The 22,135-nt window shown below is 40.7% G+C and overlaps 1 protein-coding gene across 2 annotated transcripts in view; it reads left to right on the forward strand.

Annotated features, from left to right (window-relative positions):
* CPNE4 (copine 4) overlaps nt 1-22,135 on the forward strand; it is a 577,328-nt gene that overhangs the window by 426,478 nt on the left and 128,715 nt on the right. For both annotated transcript variants that reach the window (XM_060011465.1, XM_060011466.1), the window contains exons 6-7: nt 4,992-5,075; nt 8,056-8,145. In XM_060011465.1, the coding sequence (XP_059867448.1) occupies nt 4,992-5,075; nt 8,056-8,145 (174 nt within the window). The remainder of the gene's footprint in view (nt 1-4,991; nt 5,076-8,055; nt 8,146-22,135) is intronic.

Raw genomic sequence — 22,135 nt, forward strand, 5'->3', positions numbered from 1 at the left:
TCCGCGGCATGTGGGATCTTCCCGAACTGGGGCACGAACCCATTTCCCCTGCATCGGCAGGCGGACTCTCAACCACTGCGCCACCAGGGAAGCCCAGATTTGTTGTTTTTAACTATGAATCTCTGAGTGTACATTTTAGATGTATTTGAGCTGCTTATGAGTTGTTTTATTTTCAGAACTCAGATGCCTTCTTAATATTAATCATCCCTGGGGCTTCCCTGATGGCACAGGGGTTAAAAATCCACTTGCCAATGCAGGGGACACAGGTTCAAGCCCTGGTCCAGAAGGATCCCACATGCCGTGGACCAAATGAGCCTGTGTACAACAACTCCTGAGCTTGTGCTCTAGAGCCCATGAGCCACAACTACTGAGCCAGCATGCCACAACTACTGAAACCCATGTGCCTAGAGCCTGTGCTCCACAACAAGAGAAGCCACCGCAATGAGAAGCCTGCGCACCACAATGAAGAGTAACCCCTGCTTTCTCTGAGTAGCCCCAGAGAAAGCCCATGTGCAGCAACGAAGACGCAATGCAGCCAAAAATAAATAAATTTATATTAAAAAAAGAGCTCTTACTAACATTTTAAAAAAATAGTAATCATCCCTGATATTTGTATAGTGCTTTACTAAGTGTCCTCAAGCATTCTCTCTTTTATTGGTAATAATTAATAGCAGTAGTGCTTTCTGAGTGCTGACCATGTGCCAGGCACTGGACTCAACACTTAGGTGTATCAGCAACTATAATCCTTCTGCATTGCTATGAGGAAAAGGTGATACCCTCTCCATTTATGGATAAAGAAACTGAGACATGGAAAAATTAAACATCCTGTCGAGCTCACCCAGACTGTACATAGTGGAATCAGGATTTGAAAGCCAGTGTGCTACATGTTAGATTTTTTATTTACTTGAAAACAAAGATTATATCCTGATCTTTCTTTTCTTGATTTATAGTACTGTTACCAAGTCCAAGCTCACTCTGCTCGCCACACAACAGACCAATAAATCGGGAGATGAGATGTTGAGGCAAGGAATAGCGACTTTATTCGGAAAGCTGGAAGACCAAGAAGATGGCAGACTAGTGTCCCCCAAACCATCTTACCGGGCTCTGGATGCCAGCTTCTTTTATAGAACAGAGATGGGGAGGAGGTGAGGAAGTAAAGTAAAAGGGCCGTTAGTTTTGCCTGGCTTGGCCAGCATTGGGGAGGGTATGTGAGAATTTCTTCCTTTCTACAGCCATTCATAGGTGGGCAGGGTCAGATTGTCTCCCTGTGAGCTGAACAAAGGCCTATTAGTTTAACGTTTAGGCAGAGGGTCAGGGTTCCCTGACGCAGACCATTATGTATGATTATACTAACAAAAGCAATGAAAAGCAAAGGTTAAAGTCAAAGAAACAGATCCAACATGGAGTCAGATTTTGCTCTTCCCTGTTACAGTACATCCTCCTGACAACTCCATGTCAATCCTAAACATCATGTGAAATAAAGCAGAAAAAACATTGCAATATACTTCCAAGAGGAAAAAATAGGGTACCAAAGTGTATATAGTGTACAATTACAAGTATTTTTTATTTATTTTATTTATTTTATTTTTTTGCGGTACGCGGGCCTCTCACTGTTGTGGCCTCTCCCATTGCAGAGCACAGGCTCTGGATGCACAGGCTCAGTGACCATGGCTCACGGGCCTAGCTACTCCATGGCATGTGGGATCTTCCTGGACCGGGGCACGAACCTGTGTCCCCTGCATCGGCAGGCAGACTCTCAACCACTGAGCCACCAGGGAAGACCCACAAATATTTTTTAAAAGAAAGAAAGAAAATTATGTCTAGATTCTAGAAAAAAATTTATCAAAATGTTATTGATAGTTGTGGTATTATGGGTGGGATTATGGGCTACATTTTTCTTCTTTCTATATTTTCTATTTTTTGAAAAAACGATAGCAAACATTTAAAATTATCAATAAAAGGAAGAAGAAAAATAACTGATAGCATTCCTCAAGTGTGTTGAGCAATTCTTAAGTACAATTGATATATACATTTCCTGAGGGACCAACAATCTATCTCAGGGGTCAAAGCCTGCGGATCCTGGAGAAGGGCCCCAAGGGCACGCAGAACAAGCTAAAGTGCCCACACTAGGAATTGGGGAGGGAGGCTCTGGTTCTCTAACATGAGTATTGAAACAGAAATAGGTTCGAGGGGCAAATGTCTTGAGCAGATATGTACGTTAGTGCAAGTACGTGTGCCTGATGAACAGTGAGTCCAAACAAACTGAAACATCGGAGTTTGGAGCAGAGAAAGATTTATTGCAGCGTCATGCAAGGAGACGGGTGGCTTATGCTCTAAAATTCAGCAAAGCTTTTTTTTTTGGCCACATCATTTGACTTTCAGGATCTTAGTTTCCTGACCAGGGATTGAACCCTCACCCTCTCCAGTGAAAGGTGGTGAAAGTTCAGAACCCTAACCACTGCAACGCCAGGGAATTCCCTCCACAAAGCATTTTTTAAATGCCCGGGGAGAGAAGGGGTTGCAGGGTATGTAATCAGCTCATGCACAATTCTCTGACTGGCTGATGGAGAGGTAACAGGGTGGTGTCACAGGGGTTAACATTATGAATCCTTAGGCTCCAGGAGGCTCCAGGTCATCAAGTAGTTAACATCTTCCATTTAGTGGGAGGTTTTCACATCTGTAAAACAACTCAGGAAATGTGCCTCAAATACTGTTATCTGGGTACTTCAGAGAGAAGCTAAAGCAGAGGATATGGGTGAAGTGCCTGTCCTGGGGAGGCCCCATAAAATTCCGCTCAGCTACACATAGTGGTAACAATCAGATAGAAGTGCGTCTGGGAGGAAAGCAGGGGCCATTTTTGTGGAGAGACAAGTTTTGCAGGGCAGACTTACTGACAAACTCTGTGTTGTCTATCAGGCACCTTCAGAAATAGGGCAGAGGGGTATTTTTCAGACTCTGGGTGTTTGATCCTGGTTGGGTAGGGAGGACAGCCAAAGGGAAGACAGATATCCCCATCTCCCTCCTCCTTCTAAGGTATTCTACAAAGTTTTCACTACAGAGCCAACCATGTTATTTTTTCCTGGTCAAAATCCTTCAGTGGCTCCCAACTGCCTCTCAGGTAAGTGCAAACACCAGATGTGCATTTAAGGCCCTTCACCTCATGGAGCCACCTCCACCAGTACTGCCGCAGATTCCTCCCCTACACATCCTGAGGCTGCAGGGTAATTCAGCTACTTGGTGTGTCCTTTCCATGTTTACTCTTTTACACCTTCACTCACACCATTCCCTCCCTAGAAACATCCTCCTCACAACCATATTATGCAGTCAAAATCCACTGATTTCCCTCTTCTCTGTTATTCATTCATTCATTCATTCATTAATACTTAACCCTTTGTTATGTTTATGGCCCTTTGGAGGGATGAGAAAAGGTTTTATCCTTCCTTGTATCTTAATATCAAGCATAAGGGCTCCATGATCAGCATATCCCCTGAGAGTATTGTGTCGAGCTAAAGACTAGGATGGCTATAGACTTTATTCTGCTTTGCTGCTGTCTAGATTTCTGGGGCAGGGAATTACCTAGTGAAATACATAGTAAGAACGTGATGACCAAAGCTGTTGCTGAGATAGCCTCCTATTCTGTACCTGGTTTTCTTGTCATTCGCTCATCCATTTATGCGTTTATTCATACATTCAGTAAACACTGTGTGCCACGAAAAGCTAGATGCTGTAGAAGATGTGCTATGGTAGAAATATAAAGGAAAATAAGATATAATTACTCCTGTCTGAGAGTTTATAATCTATCAGTGTAAAAAGCCAAGTTTAAAAGAAGGATATGGACAGGTCTGCTTCCAGTATTAAAGTGCCTGTTTGTTTTACATTACTCTACCACTGAAAACAACTATAAACACTGGACAAGATACAAGAGACATCTGTTTGAGGGTCTTAAGGCAGTCAAGATTCAGGGTCAGAGAAGTTGGAGAGAAGAGAAATCCACTGAGGTGATTCAGACATTCTATGCAGATTTTCCACTTAAGGCAATTCCATAAGGCTGATTCATAAAACCCGGGGATAGAGAAGCTGGGAAGCCTAGCAGAAAATAGCTACTAAGAAACAGAGAAACTGAGCAGTGCTTTTAATAGTATCATGGAGTTGGGGAAGTAAAACTGGAGTTCAGGACTTCAGGGAGAGCTTGGGTTAGTTGTAGAGAAGGGAAGCAGCCCAACCCTTGGAGTGACTTATCCCCTCAAGGCATTCACTAATTAGCAAGTAGCAGCATAGACAGAAACTGAACCAATAACTATAGAACCAAGAGATTATGGAAGTAAACAGAGTCTTTCAGAGTCTCACAAACAGAAATGAGCCTTGAGGGCTTGTCAAGAAGAAACAGTCCTCATAAACAGTGAGTTTTTGAGTGAGAGCCATTTAAGGATTATACCCAAGGAATAAAGGAATCAGAAATAGGTCGGGCCTTTAAAGACTTTTGAAGAAACCAGGCTCTAAAGAGCTCAATCCTAATTGGATTCAGGTGACTGCCCCCATTCTAATTGCTTGCCAGAAGCTGAAGACTCATCTATAGCCTTTATAATTTTTTTTACACAGTGTCTAGTATTTAATCAACAATTAACAAGCATAACAAGAGGCAGAGTGGAGAAACATAATAAAAACAGACCCACAGTGATCCAGATACTGTAGTCATCAGACATAGACTTTACAATAACTAGAATTAACATGTTTAAGACAGCAGATACACTGCTTCTTAGAGAACCAGCATTTGGGTGGATCTTTGAAGACTACTTGGGATTTCAGTCAACCAATCCTTACTTCTCAAAGGACTCGGCGTTAAGATACAGCTCATTCTAGCCAAAGGTGGGTCTCAGGGAGGAAGAATAAAGCAAGGAAGGGTCAAATTCAGGGGTATTTTATCCAGGGCTGGATCAAATGTGTTTGTGCAGGGGGTAGGGAAGCAACTCATTTCTGCTTATTTATTGTAGGATTTCTTCAGTAAGTCTGACCCATTTCTGGAAATTTTTCGAATGAATGATGATGCAACTCAGCAGCTTGTGCACCGAACTGAGGTGAGAAGAGCCGTCTTCAGCTGTGCCATCTCGTCTCTTTAAGATGAAACACTGACCTGTTTTGAGAAACCCCTTCCCTTTCTTAATGTCTGTAGCTAAACCTCAAGACCTGAAGTCTTCCCAGTCCTTAACAGGGCTCTTTATTCTCAATGTGGGTGTTGTAAGAGGAGACCCTTTCTCACCCAGATTTTCCATTATTAACCTTTAATGCAGAAAGCCAGCAACTTATTAATAATAAAAAGATGAATACTAGCTAATATTTAATAAACATGACTAGGTACCAAGCATTTGACTGACTGATCTCATATGCATCATTTTATTTACTTCTCACAACTATGCATTGACATGAATTATTACCCCATTTTACAGTTGAAGAAACTGAACTTTGAGGAGGTCAAGTCACCTTCCCAGTGAGCAAGGGGGAGAGCTGAGGTTTGAATTGAGTTTGACCCTGAGCTTTGCTGCAATTTGAGAAGCCAATGTGCCTCCCCAGGGAAAGTCCATACACGGGACTGATGTCAGATCTGTCGTACGAATGGCTGTCCTGTATCAGCAGGCATTTGGTCTGGCTGCATCTCCCTCTCACCCTCCTACATTCTCTCCACGTGACTCTGAATCTTATCCTTCACTATCCCACCCCCACTACCCACCACCACACACCCACTTAACAACCAACCCTAGTCTCCACTTTTTATTTTATTTTATATACAAGCCAGTTCAAGAGAGACTGTGTGGGGGTGAGAAGTGCATTGATAAGGAGGAATGGCTTGGAGCTGAGAGAAAAATGTGCTTCCAGTGTGGGGTAAAGGAAGAAGGAACTCTTATGACTCTCTCAGGATGATAGTGGGGTGCTGTGTTCCCATACCCTACACTGGAAATCCATTTCCTTTTTCCTGAAGTAGCAGAGTTGCAGGTAGCATTAGGGGAACTTTTCATGTCATATTTAAGGTAAACAAGAATCAAATAGTCTTGGACGGGCTAGTTCTGTGGATGTCATCTGGTACATGGTTAGCATTTAATAAAGTGTGTCTACTAAAGAACGAATACATGAATGGAGTTGAATATTGATAGTTATGTCCACTCCCTGTGATAGTATAATGTGATTCTTTGGACAGTCACAAACTATTCCCTGGGGAATAGTTTCAAATGCAACTGGGATGGTTTCCCTGAGTGGCACCCCATCACCATCACCAAATAGAACTTTTTCCCACATAAAGATTCCTTTGGTGGGACAAAGTTCTCTCAGGAGAAGTAACTAAATGTTGGGGAGAATCAGAAGTCGTACCCATTCATGACTTTTCTCGAGCCAGTGCACGGGGACTTGAATGTGCAGGGAGAAAGAAGAGGGGTGGCATATTGTTAGACTTCTTCACTCCTGACGGCATCCCTCCAAGAAGAGGTAAATTCCCCTGTTCCCCTCTAACTCTTCCCCATACCCCATTGTGAGGGGCTCCTGGAATCTCATAAGAATTGTGATTGTGAAGTTTTCCAATGAGTCAATCAACATAACATTGATTTTTCCTCTTTCTTACTCAATAGATACAAAAAAAATACCAGGCAATACCTTTCTTTCTGGGTAAGCACATGTGTGTGTGTGCATACACACACACACAGAGATTTTAATTTCAGCGGAAATTTCTAGTTGAAATTTTGATCTGCTATTGAGTTTTATGAAACTGTTGTAATGAAACATCTTCACTTTTTAGTATTTCTATACAAGGGTGAGAAATTTAAATTAACCAAAACAATTTTATCTAACTTTTCTTCTCACTATCACTTTGCTCATTCAGCGAATGAGAACAAAAAGCAGTCACATAGGAACATTATTTTTCTACTTTTTAATGCATTAAAGGAAATGTAATAATGAGCCTACAGTATAATCAATAATTCATCATTATATTAAGGAATTCAGGAGAAGAGGGAATCACTTATAAAATAATTATGTTATGTAGATAGAGAATTAATTTTTTTACAATTCTAAGGCTCTGCTAACTAAAAACTTCATAGGAAGAAAAGTCAATATGACAGAACTCCATTTAACTTCGTTTGTATGTCCCCTAGAGCAGTGGTTCTCAAATATCATGCATCAGAATCACCTAACGGCCCACCTCGAGAGTTTCTGTCAGTAGGTCTCGGTGGAATCTAGACATTTGCATTTTTACCAAGTTCCTGCTGGTCCAGGAACCACACTTTGGTAGCCCCTGCCCTAGAGTACACAGTACAATCTTAGGCACAGAGCAAATACTCATACGCTAAACCAAATTGAATTACTGAATCATCTGATGGCAGAATAAGACTTGACTCGAATAGACTCAGGCAGGATTTAGCCAAGTTCATGATTAGTAAACTGCTTTTAAAAGGGTTTCACAATATTGCAGTCTTAGTTTGTGATCCTGAAGATCTGCCCTGTTATGCCTTCCGAGCATACCTAGTATAAATGTATTCCTGGGATTTTTCTTCTAGAAACTTTTCTTCTGACTTGCAATCTGATCTAACCAAGGTCACAGGTCACCAAAGACTGCTCAGTTCTTCAGCAGCAGAATTGTCCTGCCACACACCCCACACACACACCGACAGGCTTTACGTATGCTGACCTCATTAGAAGAGAATTTATGCCATAGGACTGACAGTCCTACAGAACTGGCGATACTTTCTCAGAGGCAGAGGCAGCCCATCTCCTTAATCCCAACCCCTTTGGATATAGAAGGGGTCTTCTCCAGCATCCACATACTGGACAATATTATTGTCATTATTCATGAAATAACAGCCAGGCCAGTGACCGCAAGAGTTCTGCCCATAACGATCCACCTAGTGGGCACCCTTGAAAGGTTTACTACTCCAAGTTTTCATTAAGGCACCTTTTCCAGACAATTGTCCTTATCATAAGCACCACAGTGTTTCTCAAGCAGTTTTTATGTTGAAATGTGAAAATGTCAAGCACTTACTCTCCCACCCACCACTCCTCTCCTTTTTTCCTCAGGTTGTGATGAATAACTTAAGCCCAGCCTGGAAATCATTCAAAGTATCAGTAAATTCTCTATGCAGTGGAGATCCCGACCGCCGGCTGAAGGTCAGAAATCTGTCTGTCTGAGAAATGTAATTTTACATATTTACCCCTCCTCTTTCTCTTCAAGTGAATGTTGGCAAACCCCAAATCTTCTGTATCATTTACCCAAATCTCTTAGCATCTTGATGGAAGAAACAAGGGCTCTCCTTTCTGCTGGAGCCATCGAAGCTCCTGAGATAACATGAGATAAATCTCAATCATGTTACGTTAAGTGGCAAATCCCATGGCCTCTAGGAGAGAAACTGTGGCAATAAGTTCAGGGTATATTTGGGAGTTATTAAAAACACAAATACTGTTGTTATCAGTTATCTACCGCTGCATGACAGACTACTCCAAAATTTAATGCTTAAAACAATAGCCATTTATTTAGCTTATGATTCTGTACATTGTCAAGTTGAGTTCATCTAGGAGCCTCTTTTCTTGGTCTTGCATGGACTTCCTCATGTATTTGCAGTCAGCTTACCTGAGCAGGACACCTCTGCTTCTGGAGTTTGTCTGGCTGTCATCTGGAATGATCAGGGTGGCGGGGCCATTTGTCTCTCATCGATCAGCAGGCTAGCTTGACTTACACACTCAGCAACCTTAGGGTCCAAAAGAGCCAGGACAAAACATGCACGTCTCGAGGCCCAGTCTCAGACTCACATGAGGTCACTTCCTCTGCGTTCTATTGGCCAGTCACACAGCCATCCCAGATTCAGGGATGAGGAAATAGGACATGGACTCTACCTCTTGGCGGGAGGAGCTGCAGAGTATGGTGGCCACTTTTTTCAGTCTACCACACAGGCTTTTTGAGAATCATGGGAATGTAGAAGTTGGAAGAAAAGACTCATTATAAGAGTCAGGACGATCAAAGGAGGACAATAGGCTAAGTGCCTGAAGCAGACTCCCAGAGTCATTCCTTATGGTCCCTCGTCTGGCCCTCTCTCTACCTTGGAAGTCCAGAAGCTCCATGTTGTCAGTGTCCCAGAGGTGACTCTACCAACTCAGGACGACTGAGTAAATTCAATAGAGGCCAGAGCTATAAATCAAAAGGCCAACAGGTTCATGTTCAGTGAGAAACATGACCCTCAAGCAGACTCAACATTCATATCAGCTTTACCAGAGCATTTTCTCCATGTGGGCAAACCATGGGGAAGACAGTTTTCAGAAGGTTGTGTGACAGCCTAAAAGCAGAGCCAGGGAAGCTGGATAATGGAGGTGGTTAATGGCTTGAGACCTTAAAAGCCTGGGACACCTACCACCCCAATGGAATTATATGTCTGTTAGGCAGACTAAACATTCATGTTGGGGGCACCAACTCCCCTGGAAAGTGTTAGATGGGCACTGCCAATGTTTGTCTTTGTAACTTTACACTTTCCTCACTCTTTTTGCCCTGTAAACCTTCTTCTAATGGATATAATTATTTGCATTTGTCAATGTCATCCATCAGTTTAGAATCCTATCCATTGGTTAGTCCCAAACTCTTAATGTGACTTTACATCTTTGTTTAAAACCATTTTGTTTGGACTTTGTACTATCTTTGGACATGCTTACTTCTGTGGTCTGGAGGAGCTGCTCAGAGTTGTCCCTAATATCTCCTGTGGGAGCCTCCAAGCCCACTGGAATTGTCTTTCATGCCAAAATCAGGACTCCTGGCTGTTTGGGCCTCGTGTATAAGCTCATATTCACAGTTGCCAAGACCTACAGCTTCAGGCCTGGGTTGGGGATTGTCACCTATACTCTGAGCCACCCCATCCCAGTCCCAGGGAGATAAATGGACCCTTTGGGGAGAAATAAGATAATGCCTACATTAGCCATAGGTCAACTTAGTCATGGTGAGTTATCAGATAAAAGGGGAGGGTTATCTCTAACTGAATAAATTAAAATGCAGAAAAGGAGCATTTTGTGGCCTTTTGAGTGCTCTGCTGTCTGTAGAGGACAAGTGGGAATAAAGGAGAGAGAGAGAAAGAGAGAGAGGGAGAGAGGGAGGAAGGAAAAGGAAAGGAATGAAGGAAGCAAGGAGAGAGAGACAGAGAAAGGGAGGATCAGGATTTCTCAACAGCTGTACCATTGACATTTGGACTTTGTTGTGGGGACCTGTCCTGTGCATTGTAGGATGTTTAGCAGCATCCCAGGCTACTAAACACTTGTAGTAATACTTCACCCCCATCAGTCTTACAGCCAAAAGTGTATTCAGACATTATGAAATGTCCCCTGGAGGGTAAAATCATTTAGACCAATGCGTCAGAATCACCTAGAAGGCTTGTTAAAACGCAGATTGTTAGGTGTTATCCCCAGGGTTTCTGATTAGGTGGGTCTGGAGTGAGCCTGAGAATTTGCATTCTACAATTCCTGAGTGACGCTAATGCTGCTGGTCCCAGCCCACACTGAGAACTCCTGGTACAGATATTTGCTCCTTCATTACAGTCCTTCCGCGGCTCAGTGCCCCCCACCACCTTCCACCACCCAGCCTCCCCTCCACCACCTTTTCTCTGCCCAGCACTCATACCCACCCTGCCCTCTCCAAGCCTTCAGGGCTTGGCACATGCCTCTCTCTGCCTGATGCCTTCTTCATTCTTCTGCTTTTCTTGGATTATCATCATCTGCTACTTTCCTTCAGGTCTCTCCAATATCCCTCCACTTCCAGAAACCTTCCCTGATCTCTTTAGCTTCTATGGGTGCCCTCTAGCCCTCTGTACCCACCTCATAGAGATACTTCACTTGTTTGGAACATTTCCGTTTCCATCTCTTTCCCCAGCAGGTGACTCTTTCTTCCCAGTTTGCCCCTTCAGGGTGAGAACCATGTTTTTTCCCCTGTGTATCCAGGCATCCAGCCCAGCGCTCGGCACAGAGCAGATACTCAGTAACTGTTTCTGGAGTGAATGGACAGAGGAGCAGGGAGGTGCTAAGAGGTCAGCAGTGCGTCACTGGCGGGTGCAGTGGGGGGGGGAAGGGGGAATCCCCCCACACAGGTGTGCTGAGCTCATTAGGTGACAAACCCAATATCATCACTCACCTGCTCACAATCACCAAATGCAGCTTTTCTGAAAAGCTGGAGAGACTTCCTGTATTGCCCTTTATTTGTATTGATTATTTCATCACAAAGGCCACTGAGAAATGCTCATAATGTTGTTCCCATTCAGCTTTCTCTGAAATAAAATGGTACCATATTGGCAGGCAGCAACTCCTCACCACCAAAAAAACCCAGAAAGTGAACTTTTAAATTAAAAAATTTGGGGACTTCCCAGGTGGTCCAGTGGTTAAGGATCTGCCTTCCAATGCAGGGGGTGTGGGTTTTATCCCTGGTCAGGGAGCTAAGATCCCACATGGCTCACGGCCAAAAAAATAAAACAAAAGCAATATTGTAACAAATTCAATAAAGACTTTAAAAATGGTCCACATCAAAAAAAAAAAAAAAAAAAAAGACCAGAAAAGAAAACATTTTAAAACCCTCTGTCCATTTAGATTCTCAGTCTTGGCAAAACTCTCATAATGAGGTCTTTGTCCCAAATGAGACTTGATATATATATATATATTTTTTAAGAAGATGTTGAGGGTAGGAGTTTATTAATTAATTTATTTATTTTTGCTGTGTGTTGGGTCTTCGTTTCTGTGTGAGGGCTATCTCCAGTTGTGGCAAGCAGGGGCCACTCTTCATCGTGGTGCACAGGCCTCTCACTGTCGCGGCCTCTATTGTTGCGGAGCACAGGCTCCAGACGCGCAGGTTCAGTAGTTGTGGCTCACGGGCCTAGTTACTCCGGGGCATGTGGGATCTTCCCAGACCAGGGCTCAAACCCGTGTCCCCTGCATTAGCAGGCAGATTCTTAACCACTGCGCCACCAGGGAAGCCCCGAGACTTGATATCTTTAAATCTCTTTTATTCAGGGTCCACACTAGCACGAAGTTTAAATAAAACCAGGTTTTTCTTTTGGTTTTATTTATTTTTTTCCTCCTCTATGGGAAAAGTTTTTTAAAAGCATTCAAATAAGTACTTTTCAGAAATTGATGCTTTAATTTATTTATTATGAAAAATTTTAAACATCCATAAAAGTAGTGGGTTATGATAACCCACCCCCCTCCCCACACCCATCACACAGCCTCAACCATTATTAACTTGTGGCCAATTTTATTTCATCTGTACTCCCAATACCCATTTTCTGTCACCCTGCCCCCCCCAACTACCACTAGATCGTTTTGAAGCCAATCTCAGACCAGGGCTCACTCATTCATTAGGTAAAGCAAGCGTAGTGCCAGAACACATGATACTTTTAAGAACCTACAAGAACGTTTTAATTTCTTTTAAAGTCAGAAGGAAAAATGAAATTGTAAGGTTGAATAAAATGTTTCCATTTTTTTCTCACATCAGAAAACAATAACATTTTTAGGATCCCCAAAATCTATTATGGTAAGAGGGGGTCCATGAAGGCAAAAGGGCCTGGGGCCAATGTAAGTCACTATGGGGTCCTCTCCCAAACACCATACCATTTCATCTGAAAATACTGCAATATGTATCTCTAAAGGACAAGGAATCTTTCTATAAACATAAGCACAAACCTATTTCTATACCTAGAATATTATCTAAGCTTCCTTAATGCCAGCAAATGTTCTGCCACTATTCATATGTGACCATCTAATTTACTTAATAGTTTTTTTTTTTCAAATTGGAATCTAAACAAGGTCCAAGCATTGCATTTGACTGAAATGTCTCTGAAGTGTCTTTCAATCTGTTAGTTCTCTCTCCCTCTTTTTTTTTTCTTTTTCCTTGCAATTTAATTAAAGAAACTTGAAGAAACTTCTTTTACTTGAAGAAATCAGGCTGGTTTGTTCTGTCACATTTCCCCCACTCTGTGTTCCCTGTAAACAGCTAGTTGGGACTTGATCAGATTCAGTGGCTGTTTTGTAGCAAGAACGTTTTACAAGGGATGGTGCTCTTTTATGGTCTTAAAAGTTATTGAGGAGCATTGCCTAGATTCATTATTTCATTAGAATTTCCAAAATGGTAATTTTCTAATTCTATTATTCCTTCTTTATCTGTTATTTAGAGTTCTTCTGTAAAGAAGAGCTCCCTTTAACAGCTGTTTGGTTCCCTGAGGTGTGATTTGTACAAGAAAGGCTGGAAAATGCTTTATTCTTTCTTTTTTTCAAACAATTTTCAGAATAACAAGTTACTTCTCTAGCGTCCTTCATAGGTGACTAATGGGGTCCCTCACTATTATTAAGAATTCATGGATTTTTTAATATATCCCAGTGTTTCAATCTATTTCAGTTATAATTATTCCTTTGAAATCTTGTATCGTCCCTTGTTTAACCCGTTAAAACCACTTCAAGTTGGCTCTTGAGTTCTTAATAGTTTCTTTGCTTTCTGGTATGAATTTTTTTAATTCATGAATTTTGAAATTTTGAAATTCCTTTTTTCTGTAAGATATGTATCTCTCTATAGATGCTAACTCATACTTTAAAGTCTAGAGACAATTCCTCTCTATAGTTGAAGCTCTAACCCATAGAACGGTTGGGTTCCTTTGTTTCATTTTGCTTTCAGCATTTAGAATTTATTTTTTCAAGTTTAATTTTGTCTTATAATTATATAAAATGTTTACATGATTCTAAAGTCAAAACTACAAAACAAAGTATATTCAGAAAAGTTTAGCTCCCATTCCTGTTTCTCTAGTTTTTACTCTCTTCCCTTACAGGTATTCATTTTGTAGCACATTTTAATACCTGATAGAACCAGCCTCTCTCACTTCTGTATTCTTTGTATTTTTAAGGGTCTTCAGGTCTGCTTGGATATTTTGCTTGTTGTTCTTTCCATTAAGCTTTATAAGCAACTAGTACCAGAATAAAAAAAAAAACTGATAGTATTTTTATTGAGATTGCAAAGGAAATCTCTTCTTTTTTATTTTTTACATCTTTATTGGAGTATAATTGCTTTACAATGGTGTGTTAGTTTCTGCTTTATAACAAAGTGAATTAGTTATACATATACATATGTTCCTATATCTCTTCCCTCTTGCAGAAATCTCTTCTAATATTGTCTCTCCAGCCCAGAACATAGCTCGTCTTTCAGTTCATTCAAGTCTCCTTTTGTGTTTGCAGGAGCACTTACTGTTCCTCTTAGAGGTTTGGAATGTTTGTTTTTAAGTTTATGCCTAGTTTGTTTGTTTCTTTCTTTCTCTTCCATTACACCTTCTAACAACTATTGTTTGTATACATAAAAGCTATTGAATTGTTTTCTTAAATAACTATTTGATTAAATTTTATTGTTGTTTATACTAATTTTCTCTTAATTTTTTGGAGTTTTTAAAATATAGATCATATGGAAATAGAGATAGTTTTGCCCCTACTTACTTAACTAGTCGTTCTCCTTATTTCTTTTCTTTATTTGTGTGTACCAGTTCTCCCAACACAATGTTAAATAGTAGTAGAGATGGAGGGCATCCTCTGGTCTTATTCACCAGTATGATGGAAAATGCTCTGGTGTTTCTCCATTAATTCTGACAGAGGTTAATTTTTTAAAGTAATTGTGAAGGTGTCAGAGGCTTAGAGTTTTCTCAGCCACATCTACTGAGCCTTAAGTACCTATGGTAGGATTCAGAGAGGATTCTTTCTTGGTAACTCAAGAGACAACCCTGCAACAAGCTGAAATGTCTTCTGAACTATGTAAAAGACATTGCATTACTTCCTAAGTAGATTTAGGGTTACATTTAATATTAACTATTTAAAGAAATATATGTATTTAATATTTAATATTTAATACTAGCTGTTTAATGACATATATTTAATATTTAATGTTAGCTATTTAATGAAATATATATTTAATATTTAATAGTAGCTACTTAATGAAATGTATTTAATATTTAGCTATTGAATGAAATTATCCATGATTTCTATGGCATATTAGAGTCCTTATCAAAATCACAACTTCATTTACTTCTAACCATACTGTGAGGTAGATTCCATTGTGTTCATTTTACAGATGAAGAAACTGAGGCTCAAAACCCCATGCAGTCAAATGTCAAATTTCATGCTTTTTGTTGAATCGTACTGCCTCTATTTTGTTGTATCCTTAGAAAATAAATCATCCTGATAAAGGATGATTTATCCCATTACTCTCACTCAACCAAAATGCTTATCATCATTCAAACATTTAACAGAAAGAAGACTTGTCTCTATGTAACATATTTCATAAAGTCTGAGAAACTATCAACTATTCACCATACCACTAAAGGGGAAAAAACACTCTCAATGAAATTATAACACAGTGTTTTCTATTAATTTGTGGTTGTTAAGAAAATAAATATGTGCCTCTTTGATTCTATGAAATATGGTATTAATAATTTCCTTTGATTTTTATCAACACATTATTAATACCTAGTACATATTTGTTAGGAGACAGTGCTGGTATTCAGAATAGATTCTTCCAGATGGGGATCTTAGAAAGAAAGAGGAGAAGGGACCACCAGCAAGTATTATTAACACCCTAATTGTGCCTAGTACTGGGGGAAAGGTCATGCCAGAACAATCAAGACAAATACCATGTAAGCACCTTGAGGTCATTTCCTGTCCCTTTCTCTGGTGCTCAAACTGCACAGGTAACTTGGAGACTTTCCCCTAGAGTTTATCGGACATCCTCTGAGGATAATTGATAGAAGCCACTTGCCTTGAAGAGGGATCTAGGGTGAGGAGGACCAGTTGCTTCTGTATCAACTTGCCCCCAGGCCTTATTCTGGAGAGAGGCCCAGGTTATTAGCTGAGGTCTTAGTGGGGTGGACACAAGCAAGACAGAACCAGGAGAAGGAAATAGCAGAAAAGAAGGAGAAGCAAGTCCCCAAAATCAAAGCAGAGGTGATGAAACTCAGGAGGCCATGAGGATTGAGAGGGGGCCCGGACACAAGTCTAAAGCAACCATAAATGGCATTTTTACCCACCTAATATCTTGCTCATTCTTCATGCCCTCCCTTCTTCTGTAGTGCTTCCTGGGTGATTTAAAACAGCATGTTCACAAGCTCCCTCCTGACACCCCAAAGTTGGATTCCCGGCAGGTCAGAAAAGTGCTCTGTTGAATAAGAATCCCAGTGGTCCCGGAATCTTCAGTTTAATGGTTTTCCTAAACAATTCTCGTGCAGGCCATTTGCCAAGAGCACATGGAGAAACAGTGTCTTCCCACTGATTATGCAAACCTAGCTGACTTCTTGGCACCTCTCTTAGGTAGCTCAGTGTTTTTCCTGCCACCTCACTGCAAAGCTAATGTGTGTATATATTTGCTCTTCCTCCTGTATGAAATCCTAACATTCGTTCATCCTTGGCTTCTATCCAGCTATTCCCATCCTCCCTTCTCAGGTGTGACCAAGCCATCTTCTCCACAAATTCACTGTCTTTGCTTACTCTCTGAGCCAGACTGGCTCACAACTGCCAAACAGATTGGACTCCTGGAGTGTGTTCTTGGAGTTTGCCCTGGACATTCCCCCTTTACTCCCAACCCCATATGACTCCTAAATCCTGGACCCCTAAGTACCTCTTATTTGGCCTCAGATCCTTTGGACTTAGTTCCATACTTGTTTCATCCTGATTTTCTCTAACAAACCTCTGGCTCTTACTGCTTAGAAAGGAAGAAACCCCACCCCAGTTCCAACCCCCAGATCTCAGTCCTTGACAGTGGCCTCAGTTCAGCCCCATAGTTCCCCCAAATTCATGGAAAGGGCTTCAATCATTAGAGAGCCCACAGCTTACACCAGCATTTCCTGATTCTTGCTACAAAACATGGAAATTTGGAATTTAGGGGTTCATTGCTATGTTCAGTGTGGCTGGAAACACCTGTAGTAAAGAATCTGACATTCCCAGGTGGGTGGAAGCAAGTTTACTTCCTTCTCTACCTACCTTATAATGGAAAGGGAAAAATTTGGGGGTGGCTTATGGTCCTATGAAGCTTTGTTGAGATCTGTTAAAATGTAAGTGCTTTCTTGATGTCCTCTGGACTCGAGGGTTGCTGGTTTTATGACTCTGGATATCCCACTCAGCCTAGATGCCCTGCAATTACCAGAGAACTGCAGACTCACCAAGGTGTCTCTGTGTTGGATCAGCTCTGACACAGGAATTCTCAATGCCACTTAAGTAAATGGCACCTGAGCCCAGCAGCCTGCCTCTACTGAGATCTGTAATCTATACAGTACTGCAGCAAAGAAAAGCAACAGCCAGCTTAAATACTGTTAAATTGTGCAGGAATAGAGAAACTTCTGAATGAGAGAAAAACTACATATTCTCTTAAGTTTAATAATATTTTTCCTTTTCATTAATATTATCCCCCTTTTTACAGATGAGGAATTCAAAACTCTTTGTTTAAGGAAATTGTTGAAGATTACACAGTGAAGTAGTGCAGGATTAGTTTAAACCCAGCTCTCTCATGCTCCATCGTTCTTGTCCTTAACTATTGAAGGACAGCTAACATTCACCGAGCATTCACCCACCAGCTCCCAGTTGCTTCGCTGGACACTGCTTAAGTGACTTCATTTAACCCTATAATTATCCTAGGTTATACAATGCTGTGGTAACAAAGTGCCCCCATGAAATATTAGTTTCTCACTCACATAACAATCAGAACTAAAGATTTCTAATCAGTGTCTGCCTCTCCTGTGTGCAGTGATTCAGAACCCAAGTTGCTTCTATCTTGTGGCTCCTCCATACCTTAGAGCCTCACTGTTACTTGTATCCACAGGTAGAAGGGTAAAAAATGTGGAGAGGGATGCGCGGCCCATGAAGAAGCCGGTAGCTTAGTTGTGCCTGTATAGAACTAGGAGTGCCTCAGCTTTTTCTTATCTCCAATCACTTTTCCCCACTTTCCCCACAACCAAGCTTTATCCCAAAAACATCTCGAGCCCTTCAACTTTGCCAACAGGGATTTGAGATTTGTTCACCCATCTCCTCACTTGGCTGCCTCATGAATAAAGCCTTTCTCTGATGCAAACTTTGGCATCGCAGGTTCTGGCTTGCTGCACCCTGGCCAATCACGGCTTGTCCTTCAAGATTCCACCTGGTTCTTACCTCCCTAAGAAGGCTCGTTTGATGCCTCGACCTAGGGTACATAGGAGGTGTATTTGCTGAAGCCCTGTATAATCAAAGAAAATCTACTGAAGGCTCTACAGGTAAAAGGCAATGGATTTAACAGTAGACTTTTCTTCAATGTTGTCTGACATCCAATATTACATAGAAGTTTGAGTGAGGCTAATGGCAGACTCTGGGAAGGCTCATGCCAAGGAGTACTTCCCAGACTTCCACTGCCAGTGTCCTTATCCCTGCAGTGAGTCACAGCCACCCCCCACTTTTGCAGGAGACCCTCCAACACTAGCAGCCATATGGCTAACAGGGTCTTACTGCTCCAGCCGGGTGTCAGACCTGAGTCTCTAAGGTGGGAGAGCCGAGCTCGGGACATTGGATCACCAGAGACCTCCTGTCCCCACATGGTATCAGTTGGCGAGAGCTTTCCCAGATATCTCCATCTCAACACTAAGACCCAGCTCCACTCAATGACCAGGAAGCTCCAGTGCTAGAAACCCCATGCCAAATAACTAGCAAGACAGGAAAACAACCCCATCCATTAGCAGAGAGGCTGCCTAAAATCATACTAAATTCACAGACACCCCAAAACACACTACCAGATGTGGTCCTGCCCCCCACAAAGACAAGATCCAGCCTCAGCCACCAGAACACAGGCACCAGTCCCCTCCACCAGGAAGCCTACACAACCCACTAAACTAACCTTACCCACTGGGGGTAGACACAAAAACAATGGGAACTATGAACCTGCAGCCTGCAAAAAGGAGACATCAAACATAGTAAGTTAAGCAAAATGAGAAGACAGAAATATGCAGCAGATGAAGGAGCACAGTAAAAACCCACCAGACCAAACAAATGAAGAGGAAATAGGCAGTCTACCTGGAAAATAATTCAGAGTAATGATAGTAAAGATGATCAAAAATCTTGAAAATAGAATGGAAAAAATACAAGAAAAGTTTAGCAAGGACCTAGAAGAACTAAAGAGCAAACAAAAAATGATGAAAAAAAAATAAATGAAATTAAAAATTCTCTAGAAGGAATCAGTAGCAGAATAACTGAGATAGAAGAAAGGATAAGAGATCTGGAAGATAAAACACTGAAAATAACTACCACAGAGTAGAATAAAGAAAAAAGAATGAAAATAAGTGAGGACAGTCTCAGAGATGTCTGGGACAACATTAAACTCACCAAAATTTGAATTATAGGGGTCCCAGAAGAAGAAGAGAAAAACAAAGGGACTGAGAAAATATTTGAAGAGATTATAGTTGAAAACATCCCTAATATGGGAAAGGAAATAGTCGATCAACTCCAAGAAGTGCAGAGAGTCTCATACAGGATAAATCCAAGGAGAAACATGCCAAAACACATATTAGTCAAACTATCAAAAATTAAATACAGAGATACCCTCATCCACCAGAGGGCAGACAGCAGAAGCAAGAAGAACTACAATCCTGCATCCTGTGGAACAAAAACAATATTCACAGAAAGATAGACAAGATGAAAAGGCAGAGGACTATATACCAGATGAAGGAATAAGATAAAACCCCAGAAAAACAACTAAATGAAGTGGAGATAGGCAACCTCCCAGAAAAAGAATTCAGAATAATGATAGTGAAGATGATCCAGGACCTCGGAAAAAGAATGGAGGCAAAGATTGAGAAGATGCAAGAAATGTTTAACAAAGACCTAGAAGAATTAAAGAACAAACGAAAAGAGGTGAACAATACAATAACTGAAATGAAAACTACACTAGAAGGAATTAATAGCAGAATAACTGAGGCAGAAGAATGGATAAGTGACCTGGAAGACAGAATGGTGGAATTCACTGCTGCAGAACAGACTAAAGAAAAAAGAATGAAAAGAAATGAAGACAGCCAAACAGACCTATGGGACAACATTAAATGCAACGACATTCGCATTATAGGGGTCCCAGAAGGAGTACAGAGAGAGAAAGGACCATAGAAAATATTTGAAGAGATTATAGTCGAAAACTTCCCTAACATGGGAAAGGAAATAGCCACCCAAGTCCAGGAAGCGCAGCGAGTCTCATACAGGATAAACCCAAGGAGAAGCACACCGAGACACATAGTAATCAAATTGGCAAAAATTAAAGACAAGGAAAAATTATTGAAAGCAGGAAGGGAAAAATGACAGACAACATACAAGGGAACTCCCATAAGGTTAACAGCCGATTTCTCAGCAGAAACTCTACAGGCCAGAAGGGAGTGGCATGATATACTTAAAGTGATGAAAGGGAACAACCTACAACGAAGATTACTCTACCCAGCAAGGATCTCATTCAGATTCGATGGAAAAATCAAAAGCTTTACAGACAAGCAAAAGCTAAGAGAATTCAGCACCACCAACCAGCTCTACAATGCTAAAGGAACTTCTCTAAGTAGGAAACACTTAGAGAAAGAAAAGAACCTACAAAAACAAACCCAAAACAATTAAGAAAATGGTCATAGGAACATACATATCGATAATTACATTAAACGTGAATGAATTAAATGCTCCAACTAAAAGGCACAGGGTTGCTGAATGGATACAAAAACAAGACCCATGTATATGCTGTCTACAAGAGACCCACTTCAGACGTAGGGACACGTACAGACTGAAAGTGAGGAGATAGAAAAAGATATTCCATGCAAATAGAAATCAAAAGAAAGCTGGAGTAGCTATACTCATATCAGGTAAAATAGACTTTAAAGTAAAGAATATTACAAGAGACAAGGAGGTAATTACATGATGACCAAGGGATCAATCCAAGAAGAAGATATAACAATTATAAATATATATGCACCCAACATAGGAGCACCTCAATACATAAGGCAAGTGCTAACAGCTATTAAAGAGGAAATCGACAGTAACACAATAATAGTGGGGGATTTTAACAACTCACTTACACCAATGGACAGATCATCCAAAATGAAAATAAAGAAGGAAACAGAAGCTTTAAATGACACAATAGACCAGATAGATTTAATTGATATTTATAGGACATTCCATCCAAAAACAGCAGATTACACTTTCTTCTTAAGTGCACATGGAACATTCTCCATAATAGATCACATCTTGGGTCACAAATCAAGCCTCAGTAAATTTAAGAAAATTGAAATCATATCAAGCATCTTCTCTGACCACACCGCTATGAGATTAGAAATGAATTACAGGGAAAAAAATGTAAAAAACACAGACACATGGAAGCTAAACAATACGTTACTAAATAAGCAAGAGATCACTCAAGAAATCAAAGAGGAAATCAAAAAACACCTAGAGACAAATGACAATGAAAACACGGCGATCCAAAAACTATGGGATATGGCAAAAGCAATTCTAAGAGGGAAGTTTATAGCTATACAAGCCTACCTCAAGAAACAAGAAAAATCTCAAGTAAACAATCTAACCTTACACCTAAAGGAACTAGAGAAAGAAGAACAAACAAAACACAAAGTTAGCAGAAGGAAATCAATCATAAAGATCAGAGCAGAAATAAATGAAATAGAAACAAAGAACACAATAGCAAAAGTCAATAAAACTAAATCTGGTTCTTTGAGAAGATAAACAAAATTGACAAACCATTAGCCAGCCTAATCAAGAAAAAGGAGGAGAGGACTCAAATCAATAAAATTAGAAATGAAAAAGGAGAAGTTACAACAGACACCGCAGAAATACAAAGCATCCTAAGAGGCTACTACAAGCAACTCTAGGCCAATAAAATGGACAACATGGAAGAAATGGACAAATTCTTAGAAAGGTATAAACTTCCAAGACTGAACCAAGAAGAAACAGAAAATATGAATAGACCAATCACAAGTAATGAAATTGAAACTGTGATTTAAAATCTTCCAACAAACAAAAGTCCAGGACCAGATGGTTTCACAGGTGAATTCTATCAAACATTTAGAGAAGAGTTAACCCCCATCGTACTCAAACTCTACCAAAACTTGCAGAGGAAGGAACACTC

The sequence above is a fragment of the Delphinus delphis genome, chromosome 4 (genome assembly GCF_949987515.2).
Source record: "Delphinus delphis chromosome 4, mDelDel1.2, whole genome shotgun sequence".
Lineage (NCBI taxonomy): Eukaryota > Metazoa > Chordata > Mammalia > Artiodactyla > Delphinidae > Delphinus > Delphinus delphis.